Source organism: Mustela putorius, unplaced genomic scaffold (assembly GCF_011764305.1).
Source record: "Mustela putorius furo isolate JIRA1106 unplaced genomic scaffold, ASM1176430v1.1 tig00000785_pilon_pilon_pilon, whole genome shotgun sequence".
Lineage (NCBI taxonomy): Eukaryota > Metazoa > Chordata > Mammalia > Carnivora > Mustelidae > Mustela > Mustela putorius.
Window position 1 is genome coordinate 6,450,115 of NW_025421480.1, and position 22,296 is coordinate 6,472,410.

A 22,296-nucleotide genomic window follows, 5' to 3' on the forward strand; every position below is an offset into this window, starting at 1 on the left:
GATACTTTAAATTTCTTTGTTCCCCAAATGTATCATGGTCATAAAGCCTTCTGAGGATTCCAGGAGCTAAGAAATAAAGGCCTTCTATGTGCACCTTACAATTAGAGTACGAAGTGAAGAGAAGGAGATTTACAAAATCTGCTCCGAAAATCTTTTCTTCTTTAGTCAAAGCACCATGAAGTCTCACAATTACCGTGTATTAATTAGAACTGAAGGATTCCTTGTATGGCTAAGCCTTGGAAAATGGTGTAGAGTTATCTGGTAAACTGATGAAGTACTGGCAATCCAGATGGTAGAATAAAATGTACAATCAATGTCTAAAGTTCCAGAAACACTTTATTTAAAAATGGAGCTGTAAATGCATAACAAAATAACATAAGTAATAAAGGTAACAAAAATAAATAAGGAGGATAATGTATTCATACAAAATAAAAGTAACATAGTAAAAGGCCAAATGTTTATAATTGAACAAAACCGTGTAAACACCTAAAGGATAATGTAAGTTGAGTAGATGCTAATATTTTCCTAGACAACTCCTTACCTTCTACTTCCATGAGGATACCATCAGTACCCAAACAGTAAATAAAAGAGGGAGCAATGGTGATTATTTTGTTTGACTTTTTCTTCAAATGGATTGACCCTGTTTTAATGTTTCACTTATTCCTTCAAAGCATTTGTTATCATTCCATTCATGTTCTTTCAAACCTTTTGTTTCCCAGTCCTCCTTTATTAGAATGGAGAAGTTAGCTTTACAAGGAGAATAGTTCATTTACTGTTTTTTTAATTTAAAGAAAAATATGAGATTCATTACACAACAGACTTTTGTTTTTACATCTCTACAAAAAGGGTTTTTTTTTTTTTTTTTTTTTTTTTGCATCTTTATTAACTGGCCCAAAAGTACAGGAGTTTTTAAATCTTGTAAAGTTTTGAAGCATACAGAGTTAGTCTGTCTTTTGAAACCAATGTAGTACAGGATTATTGCTGAAATACTAAAGACCATTCATAAAAGTTGCAAAAGCCACTGTTTTAACCTTTATAGACTGATGGGGTCAGGGGGAAGTCCAAGTTTACTAAGTAATATTTAAAGCAATTACGATTCACCCAAATTATAGTGTTCTGGAAACACAAAGATAATTACTTTCTTTTAAAACTTATCCAAATGTGAACTTACTGGAAAGAGAAAAAACAAGTTTACAGAAGGTATTTTTCCACAGGCTTCCTCTTTAGTGGCACAGGCCTGAGCCTTCATCGTTGCCGTCTTGCAGGGTCCTTATAACTGTGTAAGACGGGCAGGATTTACTACTGGGTTCTACAGGGAAACACACAGAAGCAATTCATTGCTTGGGAGCGAAACTATCAGCTAACCTTATGACTACTGGTTCTCCAAGTCTCCTAATGAAGAAAATTTTAACTTCATGATCATTTCAAGGGAATTTTTTTTTTCAACTGTCACATATAAACTTGGTAACACAGGACCAATATACATGTTCTCAGTTTAAAAAATATACTCCACCTCAACAGTCTAATCTTTCTAGTTATCATTTGCCCTAAAATGAGACAAAATCTTACTTCCATTAAAAAAAATGGGAAAAAAGTGCCAAATTGAGTTTTTTGAAGGTGGAGTAAAACACCGAGGGGTTAAAACAAATACAGTATTATCAATCTCCTATGTACAAAAAAGACGGTTAGTCCTTACCGATATAGAGCTATGCCCACCTACCACTCCCGGCAAATCTTAGTGCAAACATAATAGTTCATCTCCGTCAACCCAAGACAATTTACGTAGCAACAAAGTTATAGAAATCACATATATGCTGGAAAAGTTCAGAACACAAGAACGACTGTCTGGAAAGGTCAGTTGGACTGTGGAGAGTAATATGTCATTGTATCCAATGGTAATGAAGACTAATATAAATCCTATTATTAAGAAGCAAATATAAGTGTTTAACAAATCTGTACAGATGAAGAGGAAGTCCATTTCGGGGAGCAGCTTGGCACAGGAGACATGGGGGTCAGAAATGTTGGGTATTTAATTTGCTTGTAGGTCACAGCATGGCTTAAAGAAAAAAAACAAAGATCTATGAAGGGAAAGGATGCAATCAGAGAATTCAATTTGAAAATCATAAAACCACAAAGGCAAAACTGCCACAATCTGTTTTTTCCTACACGTGCCTCTCGTGGTTTTCTAACGGCCCGAAAGGATTAATAGGATACCGCATCACAGGTAAAAAAATAAATAAATAAAATTAAGAAGACCGAGAGAACGAGATTGTAGCTGACCAAGCTGTCTTGTTTAGTGTAAGTCAACACTATGCTGCTTCCAATATTTCTAGTCATTCCACAGGTTCTTATTTTTAACAATCGAGAGAAAGTCATTCATGTACTGTAACATCTTCCTCTTCCCCATCAGGGTTGAACCTATTGAAATGGATACTGAAATCAGCCTCAGACTCGGCATTCTCAAATTCAGCTGACACTGACATAGCGGCAGGATGGGGAACCCTAGCTTCTGGTTGGCAAAGGGTCGGTGTCTGACCGGGGCTGCTGTGGTTGTTCACGGGACTGGACTTCTGTTTTGGTGGAGACGGCAACATGGCGCTGGGGAATCCCATGTTGTTCAGAGCCTCCAGAGTCCCATCTGGGTCAATCATAGCATTGATTGCTAAAGGGAAAAAAAAAAAAAAGATAATTGTAGACGCAGTTAAATTTGGATGTGAACACTACTTATGACTAGGGTAATATTTCAACTAAGGATGCTTATATGAGCTTAAATTTGGCTAATCCTTTTGAATACCGTATTTAGAACCCATTTTGAATAACTCAGGAGCTGACCTCTATTGTAGATGACCCTGATCTGAATGAGCTCTCTGGTGTCCTGCACAGGCTCACATATGGGCCGGGCCTTCTGGAGTCTGTTGGAAGACTGAGGTTTGGGAGAAAGGCCTTTTTGAAATTTGCTTCCATCATTGTGACAGGCGGGAAAATGCTGGGCGGGATTTTAATAAGCCCTCCTAGTTGTATTACCACTCAGAGGACTGGGGTTCATTGCCAAGATGGGGTTCTAAGGAACTGGAAGGCTGAGGAGGCCAGGAGGACATCATCCCACTTGGAATGCTACCATGGCACACTGTCGTTCACTGTCGTTCAGTGTGTGGGGTTGTCAGACGTGTGCAAGGTGTGTGTGCCCCGGAGCCATGGGGATGCCCTCAGAACCCGATGGCGGCTCCAGCAAGCCCTACAGACCTTGCTACTCTATGAGATGGGCCAGTGAAAGAGCAACTTTCCATCCAAAAGATCCTGGAGTGAGTGGACAAGGAAAAATCTTAGGCAGTGATTTTCAGCTTGGCACGGGGAGAATGGGGAGTTGGCAGAAGGAAGCAGCTTTGATATAATAATCACTCTCAAGAGGTCCTTTTCAAAGTACACTGCTGTTCTATCAGCTAGCAGTCGTTGTGTTATTAGCAAGACTCGTGTCCCCACAGTGGTAAAATATAACCCTTTGGGATGTGGAAATTGATCAGACATTAAGAATCACTTAGTGAAAGCCAACATGTTCTGCCTATGGTAGTTCAAGCAACAAACATGGAGTAGAATCAGCAGCTGACTCTGGAGGCCAGTTGTGCCACTGCAGACTTCTAGTTCAAGACACACACGGGCACTCAGGCCTAAGGGAGACTGGCACACACGGAAATCATGACCCTTTGGCCAATATGCGCTCTTTTCTGTGGTTCACCCAAACAACTGTGATTTGTATCAGAATACAAGTTCATTTGGGTTACATAACAAGTGTCAAATCAAATAAATAAAGCCAACTGTCAATAAGCATTCTGAGTTGCATACAATTTTAATGCATTATTTTACATATTTTTCATATATTAATATTTATCTACATATAAAATAGTTAATATCATACTGCGAATTAGTCTACAATAGCTAGCCTATATGCCCAAGATTTAACTTTACCTTTTTATTTGTATTGCATTTTATTTTATTTCTTTTTTTTAAAGATTTATTTGAGAGAGAGCACGCGTGTGCGTGTGCCCGAACACAAACGTGTGAGTAGGGGAGAGGGGCAGAGGGGCAGGATCTCAAGCAGACTCCACACTGAGCTGGGGCTCAACTCCCCGCTCCGAGCCCAAATCAAGCATCAGACACTGAACCTAGGTGCCCCTATTTATACTGGGCTTCCAAGCTTCCTTTTTATGAATAATTTGGGCAGGAAGAACTATATTTTTAACCAATTGTTATATTTGTTATAGTTAACCAAATTACGTTCTAGTAGAATATTTTAAGAGATACCACTTAGAATATATTTGTCTGAAACTGTTAGTCCTTCCTACTTAATTTAGTAGTACATGTACCTTGTAGCTGCTTTTCAACTCTTTTCAGCTCTTGTAATATAGAAGAAATCTCCTGGAGGGAAAGCAATGACAAAAATCAGCTTCCTGTAAGAAAAGCTTGTTTATTTGATAAGCAATGTTCCTGTAAGAAAAGCGTGTTTATTTGATAAGCAATGGCGCTCACACTCCTCTTACTTGGAACCTTAACATCATTCACATGGCACTACATCCGCAGCAACAAGACGGGAGATCATTATGATACCCAAAAAACAAGATTCAAATTTTAAAATTCTTAATGTTTAACTGCAATTATTTTTTCAACAAGATAACAAAAGACAAGTTTAAGATGATACTACTATACCGTGTATAAGCAATGATTTTGAAATACTTGCATTGAACAACTTTTGACAACTTTGAAAAAGTGCATAAGGATTTTCTCTGAGAAATGGATGAACCATGACCTCAGTTTTAGGATGACTCCCTGAGCCATGAAAACCTGTATAGATTCTTGAGCAGGAGACAAGCAATCTCCCGAGGAAATGATTCATGTCCACTTCTATTTCAGTTCAGCTCTTATTTCAAACTGCCATTTACAATGTATACTCATTACAAGAACAAGAAAGTATTAGTGAAGAAACATAAAGTTCCTCCTTTATACCATCTATAATTCTGAAGCAATCAACATTTTAAACCCCCATGAGAGATAGTGGAAGGCATAAAACTTCCCAAATCTGTGTATTTCTATCTTTTTAAAAATGTAAATTAAAGAACACTTTAAAAGAATATTGCTCCTTTAAGATAAACCCATTAAATGTTCAATGTTCGAGAACAACTGCCATACCATGCTTGAGGTTTTCACTATAGGGACTTCACTCTCAGCTCTTAACTTGCTTTCTATTTCATCCCAGTTCCGATCCTTGTCTTTAAATAATATTCTAGAAATTAAAAAAAAAAACAAGCATTTTACTTTCCATGTTTTAAAAACCTATCATATGTTTAACAATAATATAAAAGCAATGCATCTTTTAAAAGTTACCCAGGGATAAAGAAACCACTAAACATTACATCAACTACAAATAAAATACTGAACCAATATTACCAATAAACTCATTTACGTGAGAAATCTGTATTAAAAAAGCAAGTGAGTGGTTATGAATACACATGTAAATCCTTTCATAGTTATCTCATTTGTTACTGAAAACCAAATATAAAGTATAGGTGATATAACCCCCACATTTTATCTAATATTTTAATCAACCATAAAATGACCACTTACTAAAACATAGTTTTATTCAGATGGAATATACGCATTATAAACGTAAGATGAAAATAAAATGAATTAGGTATGAAAAAATCGTTAATTGATTAAAGTCTGATCATTCTTTCTAAGGCTAAAAATTGGAGTACTTACTGTGTCTTTAAAAGTCTTAACTTATGTTAGTATATTTGTATACAATGACCAACTAGGAGTTAAGACACTATCCGTTTGATAAAAACAACTGCCAATAAAGATAATTATCCTTACGTTAGAAACTAAACTCAAGTGTCTTAACTTACAAAAAAAAAGTAACAGAGTTTTCATTTGTCTTTTATTTATTTATTTATTTTTAAAAGATTTTGTTTTATTTATTTGACAGAGAGAGATCACAAGTAGGCAGAGAGGCAAACAGAGGAAGGGAAGCAGGCTCCCGGCTAAGCAGAGAGCCTGACATGGGGCTTGATCCCAGGATCCCAGGATCCCAGGACCCTGGGATCATGACCTGAGCTGAAGGCAGAGGCTCTAACCCACTGAGCCACCCTGGCGCCTTCTCATGTGTCTTTTAAAAGTGGTATCCTTCTCTCCCAATACTTTGGCATCTCTGAGACATGACTCAGCAGTTTTAGAGAGATGTGAATAAAAGGCACCTTTCTGGTTTCTTTTAAAATCTCTGTATTGAGCCTGGAAATCTAATTAGATAATATCTGCCTTATATAAATATCAACACTGTACAAGTAAGTTATTACTACTGGAAGCTGATCAGTATTTAAGTATTAAATAGTACATATTATTTGTATTTCTTCAAAGATCAATATGCCAGGTTCAATTTACTTTTGAAAAATATGAAATTCATCAACATCAAATCAAGTCTGGAACATCTACAAACTATACATCGCCACGCTTAAAAGGGCAACGATGGTTCTAGAAACTGATAAAAGAATATTCTTCTCAGACTGTTAAATTTTCTAAACCCAAAAGACTAATAAACCTCCTTGCCAGCTGTCTAAGACCTGATATCATCATGGCCAAGACGTTAAGACAGGTAAGTAAATTATGTGGTTTCTAAGAGTCCCTTGCAGCATTAGGACTGGTGCAGAGAAAGCAAAGACTGTTTCATGGACCACCTGAGAACTACCATGAACTCGTGTGATACAGAAAGTCTGAGCTTAGCCACACTGCGCTCACAATCCAGTGAATTTTGCCAGAACATGGTTACTGGGTAAGATGCATGGGCTTCTCAAACTGTTAAAGGACACATGTTATCACCTTTGCTGACAGTGGTCAGAGTGTTCACCAGAGGTTCCTGATTCATACACACAAAGCACCCCAGAGCTCCAAGCCACTGAAGGGATAAAAAACTTACTTTAAAGACAATGAGTATATACCGTGGTATGGATTTAAGAAGCCAAACGTGGCATTTTGACTTGAGGAAGAGAACTCAAATACACTATCTAAAATACTAAGGAAGCAGAAAACTAGATCAAGACATGGCTTTAGACCAGACCATAATGGTTAGAACTTAACTGTCTTTGTTTAAAGGTCATTATAGATCTTTCTGAAAAAAATTCACAGCTTTTGAGTGATCTTCGTATTACATTATGGAATCAAAATCATAGTCAGATTAAATGTCAGCATGGAAAACACAGGAAATGCCAAAGATAATTTCATTCAGCAACTGAACCATTAAGCCAAAAACTCGTTTTGCGAAAGCAGTTGGTTTTAGACTAAAAAGTCTCCAGGTCAAATTCTAAGTCCTTCACTGTCTGTTCTGAAATAGTTTTGGGAAAAAATTACTTAAATGAATTCTCTTAAACAGATAGCCTTACGATTCAATAATATGATGTTCAATGTGTTTTTACCATGACTAGGTACTTATCAAAAACTGATGAAATGTATTATTTCATCACATAAGCAATATAAAATTTTATTTGTGTGGAATATTATAATTCACAAACCATATTCAAAAATGGTTTCAGTACATCTTAAAATTTTAATTATAGGAATTAGAAATTAATTCACAGCATCGATGAATTTCTGAAGTATTTTTACATAGATTTTACACCTTGACCTTCTGGTATTCCCTGAACCCTTACCTTGATCTCTTAAAAATGTACCAGTTTCTCTCTTCATTGTCTTCTAAAAAATACTAAGTTAGATTCTCTCTAGTTTAAAAGAATGATGTCATCTACACTGTCTTGTCCTATTTTCTACTTTTTAAATTTTTTTGACAAAAGTAATACAGAATGTGGTTAAAAATACAAATCTTTCAGAAAAAACATACATATTATACAGAATACCTACTATATGTGCATGTGTACATATATACACATATAGTTCTTCCCTCCGTTCATTTCTTAGTGGTTTATACAAATGACCTCATAACGTATTTACTCTTGTACACCTTGGTCTTTTCACATAATGGTATCTTTACTTTTTCAAACGAGTATCAGTGAAGTATATCAACAGCCCCTCCAAATGCAGTTGGAAATAGGAGGCTTATTTCCTTATTTATTCCCTTAACAGTTAAAAAGTGATCGCAGTTAAAAAGTTAAAAAGTGGGGCGCCTGGGTGGCTCAGTGGGTTAAGCCGCTGCCTTCGGCTCAGGTCATGATCTCAGGATCCTGGGATCGAGTCCCGCATCGGGCTCTCTGCTCAGCGGGGAGCCTGCTTCCCTCTCTCTCTCTCTGCCTGCCTTTCTGCCTACTTGTGATCTCTCTCTGTCAAATAAATAAATAAAAAATCTTTAAAAAAAAAAAGTTAAAAAGTGATCACATGTTTGTCTTTTCTTAAGGAGTACCTTGTATATATAATTAGTTATTTTAATAACTACAATTATGTTGACATCTGCTATTTTTTCAAGATAATTTACTCTTCTCAATTTTCACACATCCTTATGAGTTTTAAGTAAACTTAACTTCCTATAAAATACTAATTTAACATTCATTCATTAACCAGTAGTTACATAGTTATTCTAGGTATGTTAACATTAAAAATCACTGCTCTCATGGAATTTGCATTTTAGCTTGTGTACTTCAGTACCTGCACCTGTATGTTCTGCTATCTCTATGTGATTTGTCTTAATTTCATTATTTTTGCCTTTCTTAACTGATTTTATTACTCACAACTTTTGTTCCAACTGAGCCCGATCACCCCTTTTTCCTTTTTATTATTAGAATCACTAGTTACACAGGATAAAAAGTATAATAACAATGCAATTTCATTGGATCCTTTCTAAATTAAAAAACGTGTACATTTTCAGGCTCAACATTTGATTTCAAGGAAATTAAATTAGTTGCATGCTATTTTTAATAACACATTCTGTAATTTCTGACTGGGCTTCTAAATGAGCCTGTTTCTATTTTCAACACACGCAGTGCCTAAGCAATCGGCACTCTAATGTCACGGTAGCTGAGGCCTGTCTTGTGTGCCCCAGCAATGATGTCACTTCCGAGTCTGCTGGTGCCACCATCTTCTCTCATGGTCACTGAGCTCCCTTCACCATGACAACCCATGCTCCTTGGAGCTGCCCACACAGCAGGCAGCCAGACAGACCGAGGCCGCCCAGTGAAATCCACAGGTCTAATCACAGGTCACACATGCCTCAGGTCTGGCTCAAGCATGCAGTGCAGCTGAAGGTGATGAAACTGTTATTTTCAATTTATTTCCACTAAAATTATATTCTAAAACTAGGACATAGTGGAAGGATTGTTAGCCAAAGGAATAAGTAAGTGAAATAAACAGACCTTTTATGGGAATGAAGTCTCCAAATTTAATCAGACTGAATGATTTCTGACTGTGTGTCACTCGCCCAACACAGTTCTGAGGCCCTCAAGACTGAGCGCGCACGGCTACAAGTATGCAAGCGTTCAGGTCTTACAGGGTTGCGCACACTGTTGTCTTTACCGATGAGGAAGACGAAACTAGCCTCAAGTTTCAGGTCTTATAAAAGAAACCCCAAAGGTCTATTAATTTAAAATACTTAGTGTTATTCTGTGCAGGAGTAAATTGTATCTAATTATTAATAAAATTAATCTAAGTAATTTTATAGCTGTTAACTCTCCATTATAAAGGGCTGATTATTGAGTCTTCTGGTTCCTTTTCTGCCCCCTTCATGTGGCCTAGCTTCTGGCTATTACTTACACCTAAAAAAGAGACGGAACATGACAGTGGCGGCAGTGAGCTCGGTACTGCGGCCCTCACTCGTCCCCACGGGCCTTGGGTGGGGGTAGCCCAGCGCGCAGTGGAACAGGTGTCCCCTGACAATCTAAGCCCAGAGGTGTGAGTGCAGAACAGTACCTGATCTTTCCAGCTGTTTTATCTATCGACTGTCTTATCTTCTTGGAAAACTGAAACACGGATGACAGCAGCAGATTATCTCCCATGACCTGGAACATCCAAAGAAATTACAGTATTATCTCTGTTTTGTATAACCACGGAGAACACTAGTCACAGATCACTAGATTCAGGGGCATTTAGTATTTATGCTAATTTTAATTTAAAAAATGAGGAATGTCATTAGAGTTATGTATAACTAAACTGAGAAAGAGAAATAAATATCAATAAAGGAGTTTCTTTTTAAAAATAACTTGTCCAGTTTCCATACTATTTTGGTCGTATCACTTATCACATATCACTTACAAAGAACAATCCACATTATCCCTATCATCAATCACAGTCACGATCCCATCTTTCATGCCTCTAATTCAAATGGTCAAAAAAGGAAAATATAAGTAATTTAGAATACTTTATTCTTTCACCAAATAATACAAGTATAGAGATCAAGAAGATTACAATCCTTGTTTTTTGGGGCAGAGTCTAATGGGAGAGATACTTTAGAAAGATTTCATTTATTTATTTGACAGAGAGAGACACAGTGAGAGGGAACACAAGCAGGAGAGGGAGAGGGAGAAGCAGACTCCCCACTGAGCAGGGAGCCCAGCGCAGGACTCGATCCCAGGACTCCGGGATCAATCTGAGCGGAAGGCAGAGGATTAATGACTGAGCCACCCAGGTGCCCCTGAGAGATACTTCTTAAAAATTTGCCCAAAAGAATGAATTTTTACGATGGAGGCTCATAGCATCCTAGTTGAAATTTATGGGCAAAGCTAGGTTTGGCAAAGTTCTTCTGTGAAGGGCCAGAAAGTGAAGATTTCAGGCCATCTGGTCTCTGTCGCAACTGCTAAACTCGTTCTTGTGAAAGCAGCTACAGATAACACACCAACAAGTGGGCTTGGCTGTGCTGAGATAAAGCTTTATCTACAAAAACAGGTAGCCGGATGGATTTGTTCTGCAGAAGCTAGAAAAGGGATTGAACTGGGGCTAGATGTGGGTTCGCAAATCACCTCCTTGTAGTTCAGAACTGCATCTAGACTCTGCAAGACGGTCCAGAAAATAAGACATGGCCCTGGAGGTAAAGAAGCTGTTTAAGACCAGTGCAGGTGTTAAAAGAATGGAGGCAACACTATTAAGTATTTTGTTAAAAAGAAGTAAGTGCTGAATTCTGTGATTCATTGCTACACAAATTCTAATGGAATGGGTGAGGTCAGTAAGGAAGGCACCATGGAAAACGAGAACCTGAGAATGTCAAGGGTTTGAAGTTAGTGCAGGATGAAAAGTTACTCAGGATGTGATCAGCAACATACCGGCAATGGAAGGCTAAAGGAACACAATGGTATCTTGTGGGCCTTGAGGAAACAAACCAGAGCAAGAGTGGAAGACATCGATTACTCAGGCGAGGACAGAGTGTGTTTTAAAACCATCCGGTGCATGGCAGGGGCAACTGTGCAGCAGGCTACGAGCTCTCCCACTGGACATCTCTCTCTACTCAGCACTACTGCGAACACACACATTCTTACATACTAACTTGCAGCTCCTGTTCCTGAAGTCCAGGATGCCAGCCTACGATCAGACTCTCCAGGGCACTGCCACCTCCTCTATTCTCCTACCCACACCCTAAGCCTTGGCCTGTTACTGCCGCTGCATGGCGTTCCTCAATTAGCTCTTTCCATGGTGCTATGGTGTGAAATAACCATTCTTTGGTGAATAAACTCCTCTATATCCCTGAATTTCCCCCAAACTCATTTCAACTAACTTCCATTATCATAAATATTTTTAATAAACCTCTCCATACCTTATTTGTCATGGCCACATTTATTTTTAAGAGAGTTAAACAATTTTTATCTGCATTGGTTCACAGGTACACAGAATTAATCATAATTCTTGATTCATGATATAAATCACTAGTCTAATCTGGACCACTTTTTCTTTCTCTTTAATAATGATAACTGATAAATTAGAAACTTACGATAAATCTAACAGCCAAAACAAAAGCTAGAATGCAGCACTAACCATGTTACAGAAGAGATGGCCAGAAATACTCATTCTGTATTCCACAGGAAGAGGACACTTGCTTTTGACCTCTACTATATGGCTTGGCTTCACCCATGGGATATTAGCAGACTCGACATGAACATGAAATGTGTCTGCATGGTGGGGCTTGCTCTCTCGTGCTTCTGATGGAACCATGATAAGAACAATCCTTGGCTGGCCCGCCTGTCCACGCAATATGAGAGACCCATGGGCAGGCCTGGAGTCCACCTACGGCTGACTTCTCATTGACCAGCTGAGTCATTCCAATTAACCCACAGGTGTCAATAAGCACACGGTTACCACTCCATGCCACTGAGAATCTGTGGGCTGTTATGCAGAAACAGCTGACTTATGTAACCTACCACTAGTCAGCTGGTTTCCTCCATGCTATCTCCCTGCCACCCTCCACCCGGGTTAAACAATATCCTGAATCCCATTCTTCATTCCCTGGCTTTCCTTTTCATATCATTCATATCATTTCCGTTACATCGATTTCTGGTCCTAAGTATATATTTTCATTTTAAAAATTTATGACACAGAATCACATTGTATATAATCTTCTGAGAATCACTTTTTTCATTTAATATTACATGGCTAAAATTCACCCACATTGTGGCATACTGCTGTAGTTCATTTATTTTGATTACTCTGTAATTACTCCATTTGTACACATACAAATTATACACATACAACTTTATACATTCACTTTTCTGCTGATAAAAACTAAGTTTTTGTTATTGTCCACAGCAGTGCTATGACTTCTTCTGTGAAAGAAAGAAATAATGTCAAACCGTTCTTCCAAAGTAACTGCAGCAATTTAACCTCCACCGCTAACACACTGGTCAATGTATCTGTGTTCTCTAACACTTAATATTTTAAGACTTTTAATTTGTTGCCAGTTGAACAAGAATCACATTATAGTCCTGAAATGTTATTTCTCTGAATACTCAGGAAGTTGAACATCTCTGTATTTTGAAGATTTTAGGTAATTTCTCTTCATGTCTTTCGAAGATTTTTCCATTGGGTGGTTTTTACCTTTTTAAGTTGATTGGTAGGACTTCTTCGTGTATTCTGTATACTAATCCTTTATTGGCTGTATGTTTCACAAAAGTCCTTTAATATACTCTAATTTATCCAATCTTTTATAAAAGTCAAAGCTTTCTGTGTCTTTTAAGAAATAACCCCTGACTATAATGTGAAAGACATTTACCTGTATTTTTTACTAAAAGTTTAAAGTTTTGCTTTTGCACCCTTTAGGAACTTAATTCATCTGTAGTTAATTATTTGTACATGATGTGATGTCAGGATGAAATTTCATTCTACTCCTAATAAGGACAAGTGCTTTCTTCCACAGCCCCATTTATCGAACAGCTCTTCCTTTTCCTACAACAGGACATGCCTCTTCTGACATTTGTTAAAGTTTGTGGTTTACTTACTTCATCTCTGCTCCAGGTTCTCCGCCTTGTAATTGTTAAGTGATCAGGGGGCTCTGCTGGTTGAGGTCTTGGATCACCAGACCGACAGTTGTTTCCTTCTGGTGTTTTAGAATGAACTAATGGAGGGATCTTGCGGAAGTTGAGGCTTTCATCAAAAACACGATCAACCAACTAATAGGACAAAAGCAGATCCTTATGAGAATAATTTGGAAAGGAACTGATCCTGGCATTATCATTTTTTTTAAATTAGACAGAAGTTATTCCATTGTCAGGTAGTAACAGAAGCATGATGTCTTCAATAAACCAATTACTCTTTCTTTTTATAAAAAGGTACCTGTTTAATAAGATGTTCAGCTACAAAAGATTTTATTTTTAAAATCCAAAATACAGAATTATGCTGAATTCAATTCTTCAATGGATAAGCTTTTCCCCAAATGGAAAACAGATGATAAGCAGAAAAAGCCGAGCCATGTAAATGGACAAGTTTATTTTACTCACATTGCCTTACCAATGTAAAATAATGTTTCTTTTCCTTTTAGTTTCCTATCTTTTTTTTTTCCTTTTTTTTTTCCTCCCCAAATCCAGGTGCCAAATTTGTTCACAGATATATAAATTGCAAATTCCAATTAAGTTTACAAAAGAAAAAAAATTTAAATCCACAAAATAAGTATATTTTGGTCTTAGGTAAGCTATAGAAATTACATATTCTAGTAAAAATGACATACTGCCACCTACAGTACATATTATACAAATATAATACAAAGTAACTCAGGTTTACTGAAGAAGGAATAAACTTTAGTACAATATTCAGAAATAAAACAAAAAGGAAAAATGAAAGTCTATTCAATGAAATGTCTGAATAATTTTACTGGATCTGAGTGAATATATAAGCATGTTAGGTACAATTTAGTTAGAGAGCTGAGAAAATAATATCTTATCATTTTAAATGTACCAGAAGAATTGTGTATGTCTTGCCACCAAGAAGATCTTTTGTTTTTCACCAATGAGGATGATTTTATATACATTTAAAATTGATCAATGTGGTAACAAAACTCTACACAGATTCATGAAAGCTCATTTACCAAATCAGACAACACATGAAGGGGAAAAAAAAAAAAACCAACAACAACAACAAAATGACTATTAAAGAACTAGATTATAAAAGGAATGTGACAAAAAGCAGAGGAAGAAAATATCATTAACACAGTTTATCAGAATCAAATTTGTCAAAAAGGCTAGCCATTTTGGGCTACTTTTGAGAATGTTACTTCATAAAATTAAGGAAGCTTATTAGAGGCTGGCATTTTTTTTTTTCTGTAAAAGGTTAGATAATAAATATTTTAGGCTTTGTGGCCAATATAGTGGTTGTCTAACTACTCATCTCTGACACTGTAGCACAAAACAGCCAGAAGACAGATACATAAAGAGTGAGGCTTTGTCCGAACAAAACTTTTAATTCATTCTCTCAAATGCCCATCTTTCACTTGCGCCGGTTCAAGAGAGCCAGCGTGGCAGAGTACCATTAACTTTATATGATCCAGCAAAGGTACCTTCTGGGGCCAGTTACATGATACTGGCCCCTGGAGCTGGAGAGCAGGAGCCCTGGTTTGGGAAGGACAACAGTCTACATATGCTGCCTTCCCTTCCAGAATTTACAAGAATGTTTCAAAACTCAATATACATGTATTTTGTCTGTGTGCATAAACACATATATTTCAATTTTCAAAGTATCTTTGAGTATATATGTGTCTTTTTAAACAGAATTATTTAAAGTAGTGGACACTGTAGCGTTTTCTCTTCCTTTGCTAGTAGGGATGTCTACTAGCTAACTGGGTATAAAGATACCTTTGTAACTCAAGTATTTTCATTGTCAAACTTTATAGAAACATTATACAATCGTTTATCAAGCTGTGATTTGCTTTTCGGATGCCATTTATATTCATATTTTAAAGTGAAACCATACACCAAGAATTGGCTGACAAAGTGCTTGTTTTAAACAATTTTACAACTTCATGTTAATAGTAGACCAAATGTTAGCCTTTGCTAGTTTTGTTACAAAAACAGAAAAAGAAATTTTTCAAACCAAAGTTGGAAGAAGCAGTGCTGCATGCAGACGGGGAGGGTGGATGAACTAAAATAAACGAAGCAAAAAGCTAAAAGCAAAAGAAATAAAGAAAAGAAAGAACCTTATGCATTTCTCCATGAAGATCTCCTACCTCTTCTCTAGTGTCTATGGCAGAGCCAGGGGTGGTGGCGGCAGTGCTTACTGTGGTACTGGGCGCAGTGCCCGACGACGTCACTGAGTCTATCTCTCCTGCTACATCGTTGATTTCCCGAGCAATGAGAGCAAGGTCTTGGCTGATCCTGGTGATGATTTTAGAAAAGAAGTTTAATCCCTTTTAAATAACAGCTCCAAAAACAATCATTTGAGAGAGAATCAGTTATGTCAGCTGTGTGTCTAATTAAAGATCTGAACCAAAAACTTAAGATTTCTTGGAAATCCTATGAACTATTTTGATACTAAAAGTCTTGAACTTCAACTCCCGAAGTTAGTAAAAGTAAGTTTTGCAAAACACCGTCACTTTGAAAAACATGTTAAACACCCAGACATAGTGATATATCTTTTTAAAATACAGCGTCAATGCTGATGACTAGTATTAACGGAGAACAACAGTGAGCAGAACCCAAGGAGTCACTGGCCCTGGAAAAGAGAGCAATTACAACTTCATTTTCACTAACCTTCAAATGAAGCTTAGCTTTTCTTTTGATTATAAATACGAGTAACAAACAATAGATGTATTAGTGATACTGGGTTTTTTTTTTTTTTTTTTTCACCAATAGGAGTCACATCATAGTTGCTATAGGTATCTCAAAACAATCAGACATTACTATTTCAAAATTCAACCTGCGGCAAGAATATTCCCGAACCATATATTACATTGTCACTTTAATAATGTTTTGGTAGGGGCGCCTGGGTGGCTCAGTGGGTTAAAGCCTCTGCCTTTGGCTCAGGTCATGATCCCGGGGTGCTGGGATTGAGCCCCACATCGGGCTCTCTGCTCAGCAGGGAGCCTGTTTCCTCCTCTCTCTCTCTCTCTGCCTGCCTCTCTGCCTACTTGTGATCTCTGTCTGTCAAATAGAGAAATAAAAATCTTTAAAAAAAAATAATGTTTTGGTAACATTACAAAGAAATGCGGTCATACTGAAATACAACTAAATATGTTATGCATTTAGAAACACTGTTCTGAGAGGAGCTCCAAAGCTTCCCCAGATGGCCAAAGAGGTCAGGAACCTGGATGCAGGACCTCTAGCTACGCACGGCATGTCACACCACACGTTAGTTCTCCCGAGAGCCACAGCGTTCTTGTGAGGTAGAACCTCTCTAACTGAACGTGAGTCAGGACACATTCCCAGAGAACACGAGTGGCCTGATCATGACAACACAACTTACAGATTGCTCAGGCAGGGCCAGATCCCGGGGTGGAGCTCATTTCCACAGAGCCATTTATTTGTGTTATCAGCCACATGGACTGAAGAACTAAATAAATATTATCGGTGATAAGCAAAAGACAAAATAGGATTTTTTTTCCTTTACTTTTTTTTTTTTTTTTACGAGGTAGAAACTTAATGATCTACCACTGATACTCTTGCTTTCCTCAAAAAGATCTCAATTCAATGAGATCCGAAAGTTTCCTAAGTTAGGAACCCAATTTGGCTCCTTCCACAGGGAAGGTTTTGGAATGGCAGAACATTCTTAAAGCAACATGTGAAAACTTCTGCAACTTTAAAATTGAAAGCAGGTACAAAGTAACATTTTTATTTTTTTTAACTTGGGCAAACACTGCCAGGGAAGGCAGTCACTGCATAACAATTTAGCTACAAATTTAAAAAGAGAAGCTAAAAGGAAGCTTGTGGCCTTGCAGACACAATCTGTGGTCAATTCCTTTATTTACCAATACAAAAAGGTAGGAAGAACACCAATAAATATGTTCTGATCACTCATAACTTAAGAATAAATGTAAAGAGCACATTATATTATATATAATTATGGAATGTGTAGAATAATAGAATGAAAACCACTACGTTATCAAGAACACCCCTAGAAAGAAGCTTTATACTCGTCAACTCACTCCATTCTCACAGCCCCGCTGCAGGAGAGGTAGTCATCATCTTGCTTTACATCTTGTTTTATAGATGAGGAAAATAAGGCTTAGGAGAGGTTATATAAGCTTTTTTTTTTTTTTTTTTTTTTTTTGGTTAAAATCACAAATAAGTGGTATTAACTAGATCACTTTTATTACGTCATGCTACATCTCACATTATCATTCCACATGTAATTTTTAAAAACTTGTTAACTGTTGATAGGATTCTTCTGGAAAGAGTTTAAAGTGTTATTTTAGATACTATATTCAATTCCTGCATTTCTGAAATAAATGAACTAGGGTGAAAAACAGAATAACCAAACTTAAAAGAGACACACACACAAAAAAATAGATAAGCATGCGCTTATCCAAAAATCCACTTTTGGTATTAAGTTTTTTTATGCAGACATTTGTACAATGAAGCTGCTGATATCTGCAGACAGCAGTGGGAGTTAATTAGAAAAAACAAGTCACATACACAGACAACAGCAGTCTCAACAGGTTATGTAGTAAAAACTAAACTACCACAAATAACTAATGTACACACGATGTAAACTGCTCAGTCAGTAAGCACCCCAAAGCCGCCTTCTAATTTGCAAGTTTGTTGTGTACCTGCCAGCTGTTTCTCTGGGTGCCAGTTCCTATCTTAAAGTTGACTCAATAATACAGACCATAAAATTGGCTTAAATCCACACTCCTTAGAAGTCTCAGCATCTACTAAAAATCAGCGTTAGGAATTCTAAAAAGCAAAATTATCAAGAAAACCAAAGTAAGGAATACCTTTCAAGTAGAAGGAACAGATTTATAATTCAACAGAGAGTGTGACTCTATTCATGTAGCTGTTAAATCTCAGCTTACTAACTCCGTCATGATGCTTCTAGATTACGCTCACTGGAATATTTTATAATCTCGTATCTGTGTACTTTTTTTTTTAAACTCTGAGCTTATAATCCTTGTTCTTATTCTCATTCTCTACCCCCACCAAATCTGCCGGAGGAGGACATTCTGAAATGATACAAACATTTTATTTGGATTTTTGCAATCCACCTGTTTTCCTTGCTTTCAGATATATGGCCGAAAAATACTCCTTAAAAAATTAAAATCCCAAAGGCAAGTTTTGTAAGCATGGTGCTGCTAACAAACTGGAGGGAAAAGGCATGAGGTCATTAGAGGTTAAATGGCCCGGCCACTCGGCAGTCCTGCTACGGATAACGAGACACAGGGACAGCGGTGATAGAACTCATGTGGTTGCATGACGGAACCAAGTGAGAATGTCACCTAGTGCTCCTGCGCACTGTCCCCTCTGCAGTATCTGCCTTCTGTGTGGGGGCAGGGAAGCGGGTTCGGCTCCAAAGAAGGGGTTCAGGTGTTCTGGTCTGAGGTCCAGAGCTTCAAGGGGGTGGCCCAGGAAGGGGAAGCAGACACACCCTCCAGTTCCCTCGGGTACTTCCTGAGCAGGTGCACTGAGACCTCTCCCCCACAGGAAACGATGCGAGGACAAGGCCTGCTGTTGCCTGCCATGCCCACAAGAATAAAAAATGGGTGGAAATTCTCTCACTGCAGGCATCCTGCGGGTTCATAAAAATTCATGGATCCTGAAGCACATATAGGCCTGTCCCCTAACTGGCTTGCAGGGCTTTGATAATTAGGCTCAAAAAAAGCTATTTATATGGCAAAATAAAATGTTTAAGCACCACATGCTGTTAAAGAATTATAAGCAACTGAAAACAATTATAAGTAAATGGTCATTAAAGACCAAAAAACATAAACTTCAAAGAAATGAGCCAGGAAAAAAACACAACTCACAGAAGTCAACGAAGGAAAAAAAAAAAGATAAACACCATTTAATTATGGTAAGAATTTATTATTTTTTTAAAGCATCTATGGACTTACTATATGTGATGTTCTTTAATAATGTTGCCAAATGTAAAACTTGAAGATCAGGGTCTTAAACTGAAGGCGGAAGTAACTATGGCATGTACATGGTGAAGATGTTTAGGTAACATATGGTATAAAACACTGCAGTAAAATTCAGTATCTTATAAACTTAACAAAACATATCTTAACTACAAGAGCATCTGTTTGAGCGCAGCCTCTCTTCAATGTTCAGTCATGACAAGGTAGTGATTAAAAATCGCATCTGCAGCATTAATTTTTATTATAACCTAAAAGTTACACAAAACAAAAATCAAAATAATAAAGGGTTGAATTAAATTGTGCCTAATGAACTCGTGAAAGTGAGAGTAAAAATCCACCTCCTCTAATTCTCCCCAAGAACACGAGCAATGGTTCTCCGTCAAGGACACTGCTATGCCCTCTCTGGAAGACAAAGGGAAAGTACTAGAAGGTTCAGCTGCACAATTCTTAATTGTGGAAGAATGGAGGTAGCCGACGCTACCTTTCAGAAACGGCATCTAGAAACAAGAAAGGGGGGCTGCAACCGAAATCAATTAGTTGTACAATATGGTAGTAGCACTGGCATCAAACACACAAACTGAGAGAAACTGGACGGAGAGCAGCTAAGTTCACAGCCACCTGCAGATCTCACTTCTTGGACTACTCGTACAAATCACATCAAAGCTGAAATCTGTTATCAGGTTGAAACGCTGACAAAACATTTCAATTTTTAAAGATGATCCATTAAAAACCAACCTCGCTATCTCTTCTCGATGAGCGGTCCAGTCTCGGATGTAATCTTCCTGTTCTTTGATCCGGTGCTTGAACGAAGAACTAGTAGGCATTGCTGACCCAGAGCTCTGCAACCGAGTAGTTTTCAGGGCTGGAGAAGTACGTAGACGAGTATGTTTAGGGGAATTACGGTTTGATCCAAATTCATCTTCTGAGGTGGAAGCATAATCAGTAGGAAAGCGCCTCCATCTTGAATTTACTAAATTAGTTTAATTATTAAAAAAAGAATTATTATGTTACCTTTTAAAGGAGATAAAAATCACGATTTCAAAAACACCATGAGACACACACAGCACAATTTTCAATAACTGACATATACATACCTAACAGAAATCATAATTCTACTACTTCTCAAAAATAGAAACAGTACATTTTGGTGAATTAAAAACAATGAGCAATTAAAAAACAATCGAAAGACCATGTTTTCCATAGTACGGTGAATAAAACATTCAGATGAAAAATTCACTAATGATAACTAAACAAGCTCTATTCATAAATGTTTAATTTGGTTACTTTTTTGTTGCAAATATTTCTCATTTGAGTGAAGATATGGATTTTTTTAAATGACAGTAACAGCAACAACAACAAAATAAAAATAAGGGAAAAGATGTCCTCATGCCACATAGACTTCCAACATGGAGATGGTAAAACCCTCTTTTCCCAACATACAAATGTGCATAATTCCTGCTGTGGAAATTATGCTTTTATGGCAGAAAAAAAAAACATTACCTCTGTCATTCAACATCCTGTTATGCTATGATTGGAAAAAATCTTTTTACATGGTAAAAGCACAACAAAGCATCTTCAGTACAACTGTCTGCCGCTTTGACACTGAAAGCATACGGTGAAAACAGACGATGGCTTAAGACCCACAAGGAGCAAAGCTCTACGAGCTGGTCTCACAACCACTGACACTGAAGGCACAGGAGATACTGTGAATAGTCACATTAAAGAAAGCGACAATCACTTTCTTATTTAAGGTTAGTAAAGACATTCAAGAGACGGTGTTGCTGACACATCTGAAAAATCAGAAGACAAATTAATTTCACTACTACTGTTAATGGGAGAAGCAAACATACAAGTAATTTGTGAGGCACAGAATAGAGGCTGATTCACGGTAAATGTCACAAGGGCAGGAGCCATGCCTGTTTGATCTGCTCCTGCCTACCCAGCCTTGGCAGAGCGTCTGTTTAATAACTCTTTTTGAACAAATGAATAGATAGATACTGACCATTTGCTTTTCTCAGATTAGGAAAAACCTACTGAAAAGCATGAGATGTTTTTGGTGGCTGAAGTGACAAAAACTTTGCACCTGCCAGAAGTTCCAACTGCTATTAATACTAGAAGAGTTTTCTTTGTCTTTCCCTGTGTCCCCCTCTCTCTCTTCCCCTCTTTTAAAACACAAACGGACCCTAGGCCGCATAGGTCGGTGGAGCCTAGAACTGCTTCATACTTCACTGGAATTTTATGCCTCTCCTATCTTTTCCTCCCCAAACCACAGTTTTGCCTCTGAGACTCTGGTTAGTCTCAGGTGGCCGTCAGATAAACTGATAAACACTGCCACCAGAATTGGCTGAGAAAACTATGATCGGGAACATGCCCTAAATCAGACCTACCCATATGCCCTGATTCGCACTCTCATCTGAAGCTTGTGGAGCTTGGAACAAGATTTATGGGTGTAAGAAGATGGAAGAAGCTTCCTGACTTTCTGGAAAAGTGTATGCAAATACGTATACAGAACTATAGGTAATCAATTATTCATAGCATCTTTTGAAGGCAGTAGTCAATATATTTTCTAGTTTTATCTTTGTAAGACAGTTCATTAATATAAAAATACTCTTACCACAGTGGAAAATTACTATTTTAGACATCTGAAAAATCTTATGAATTGAACTAACCCTAAGAATTGAAAACAATTTCAGAAAAAGTTTAGGAATAAGAGCAAAAAGGCTTTAGGAAAAATTAGAAATACTGCCATGTTTAGACTTTTTAATAAAGGCATTTCATTAAACATTAAATGTTTATTCATTTTGCTACCTCAGAATTATTATTCATAGAAAACA

The 22,296-nt window shown here is 37.4% G+C and overlaps 1 protein-coding gene across 11 annotated transcripts in view; it reads right to left on the reverse strand.

Annotated features, from left to right (window-relative positions):
• Positions 1-840: 840 nt before the first annotated feature.
• The window catches only part of CEP170 (centrosomal protein 170), a 124,002-nt gene continuing 102,546 nt past the window's right edge, over positions 841-22,296 (reverse strand). For 5 of the 11 annotated variants that reach the window (XM_004756796.3, XM_004756793.3, XM_013058424.2 and 2 more), the window contains 7 exons: positions 20,198-20,432; positions 15,590-15,767; positions 13,404-13,574; positions 9,895-9,983; positions 5,182-5,275; positions 4,362-4,413; positions 841-2,662 (listed from right to left, as the gene is read on the reverse strand). In XM_004756796.3, the coding sequence (XP_004756853.1) occupies positions 2,373-2,662; positions 4,362-4,413; positions 5,182-5,275; positions 9,895-9,983; positions 13,404-13,574; positions 15,590-15,767; positions 20,198-20,432 (1,109 nt within the window). In that variant the 3' untranslated portion in view covers positions 841-2,372. The remainder of the gene's footprint in view (positions 2,663-4,361; positions 4,414-5,181; positions 5,276-9,894; positions 9,984-13,403; positions 13,575-15,589; positions 15,768-20,197; positions 20,433-22,296) is intronic. The other 6 variants (XM_004756795.3, XM_013058423.2, XM_004756794.3 and 3 more) reach the window with 4 other exon arrangements.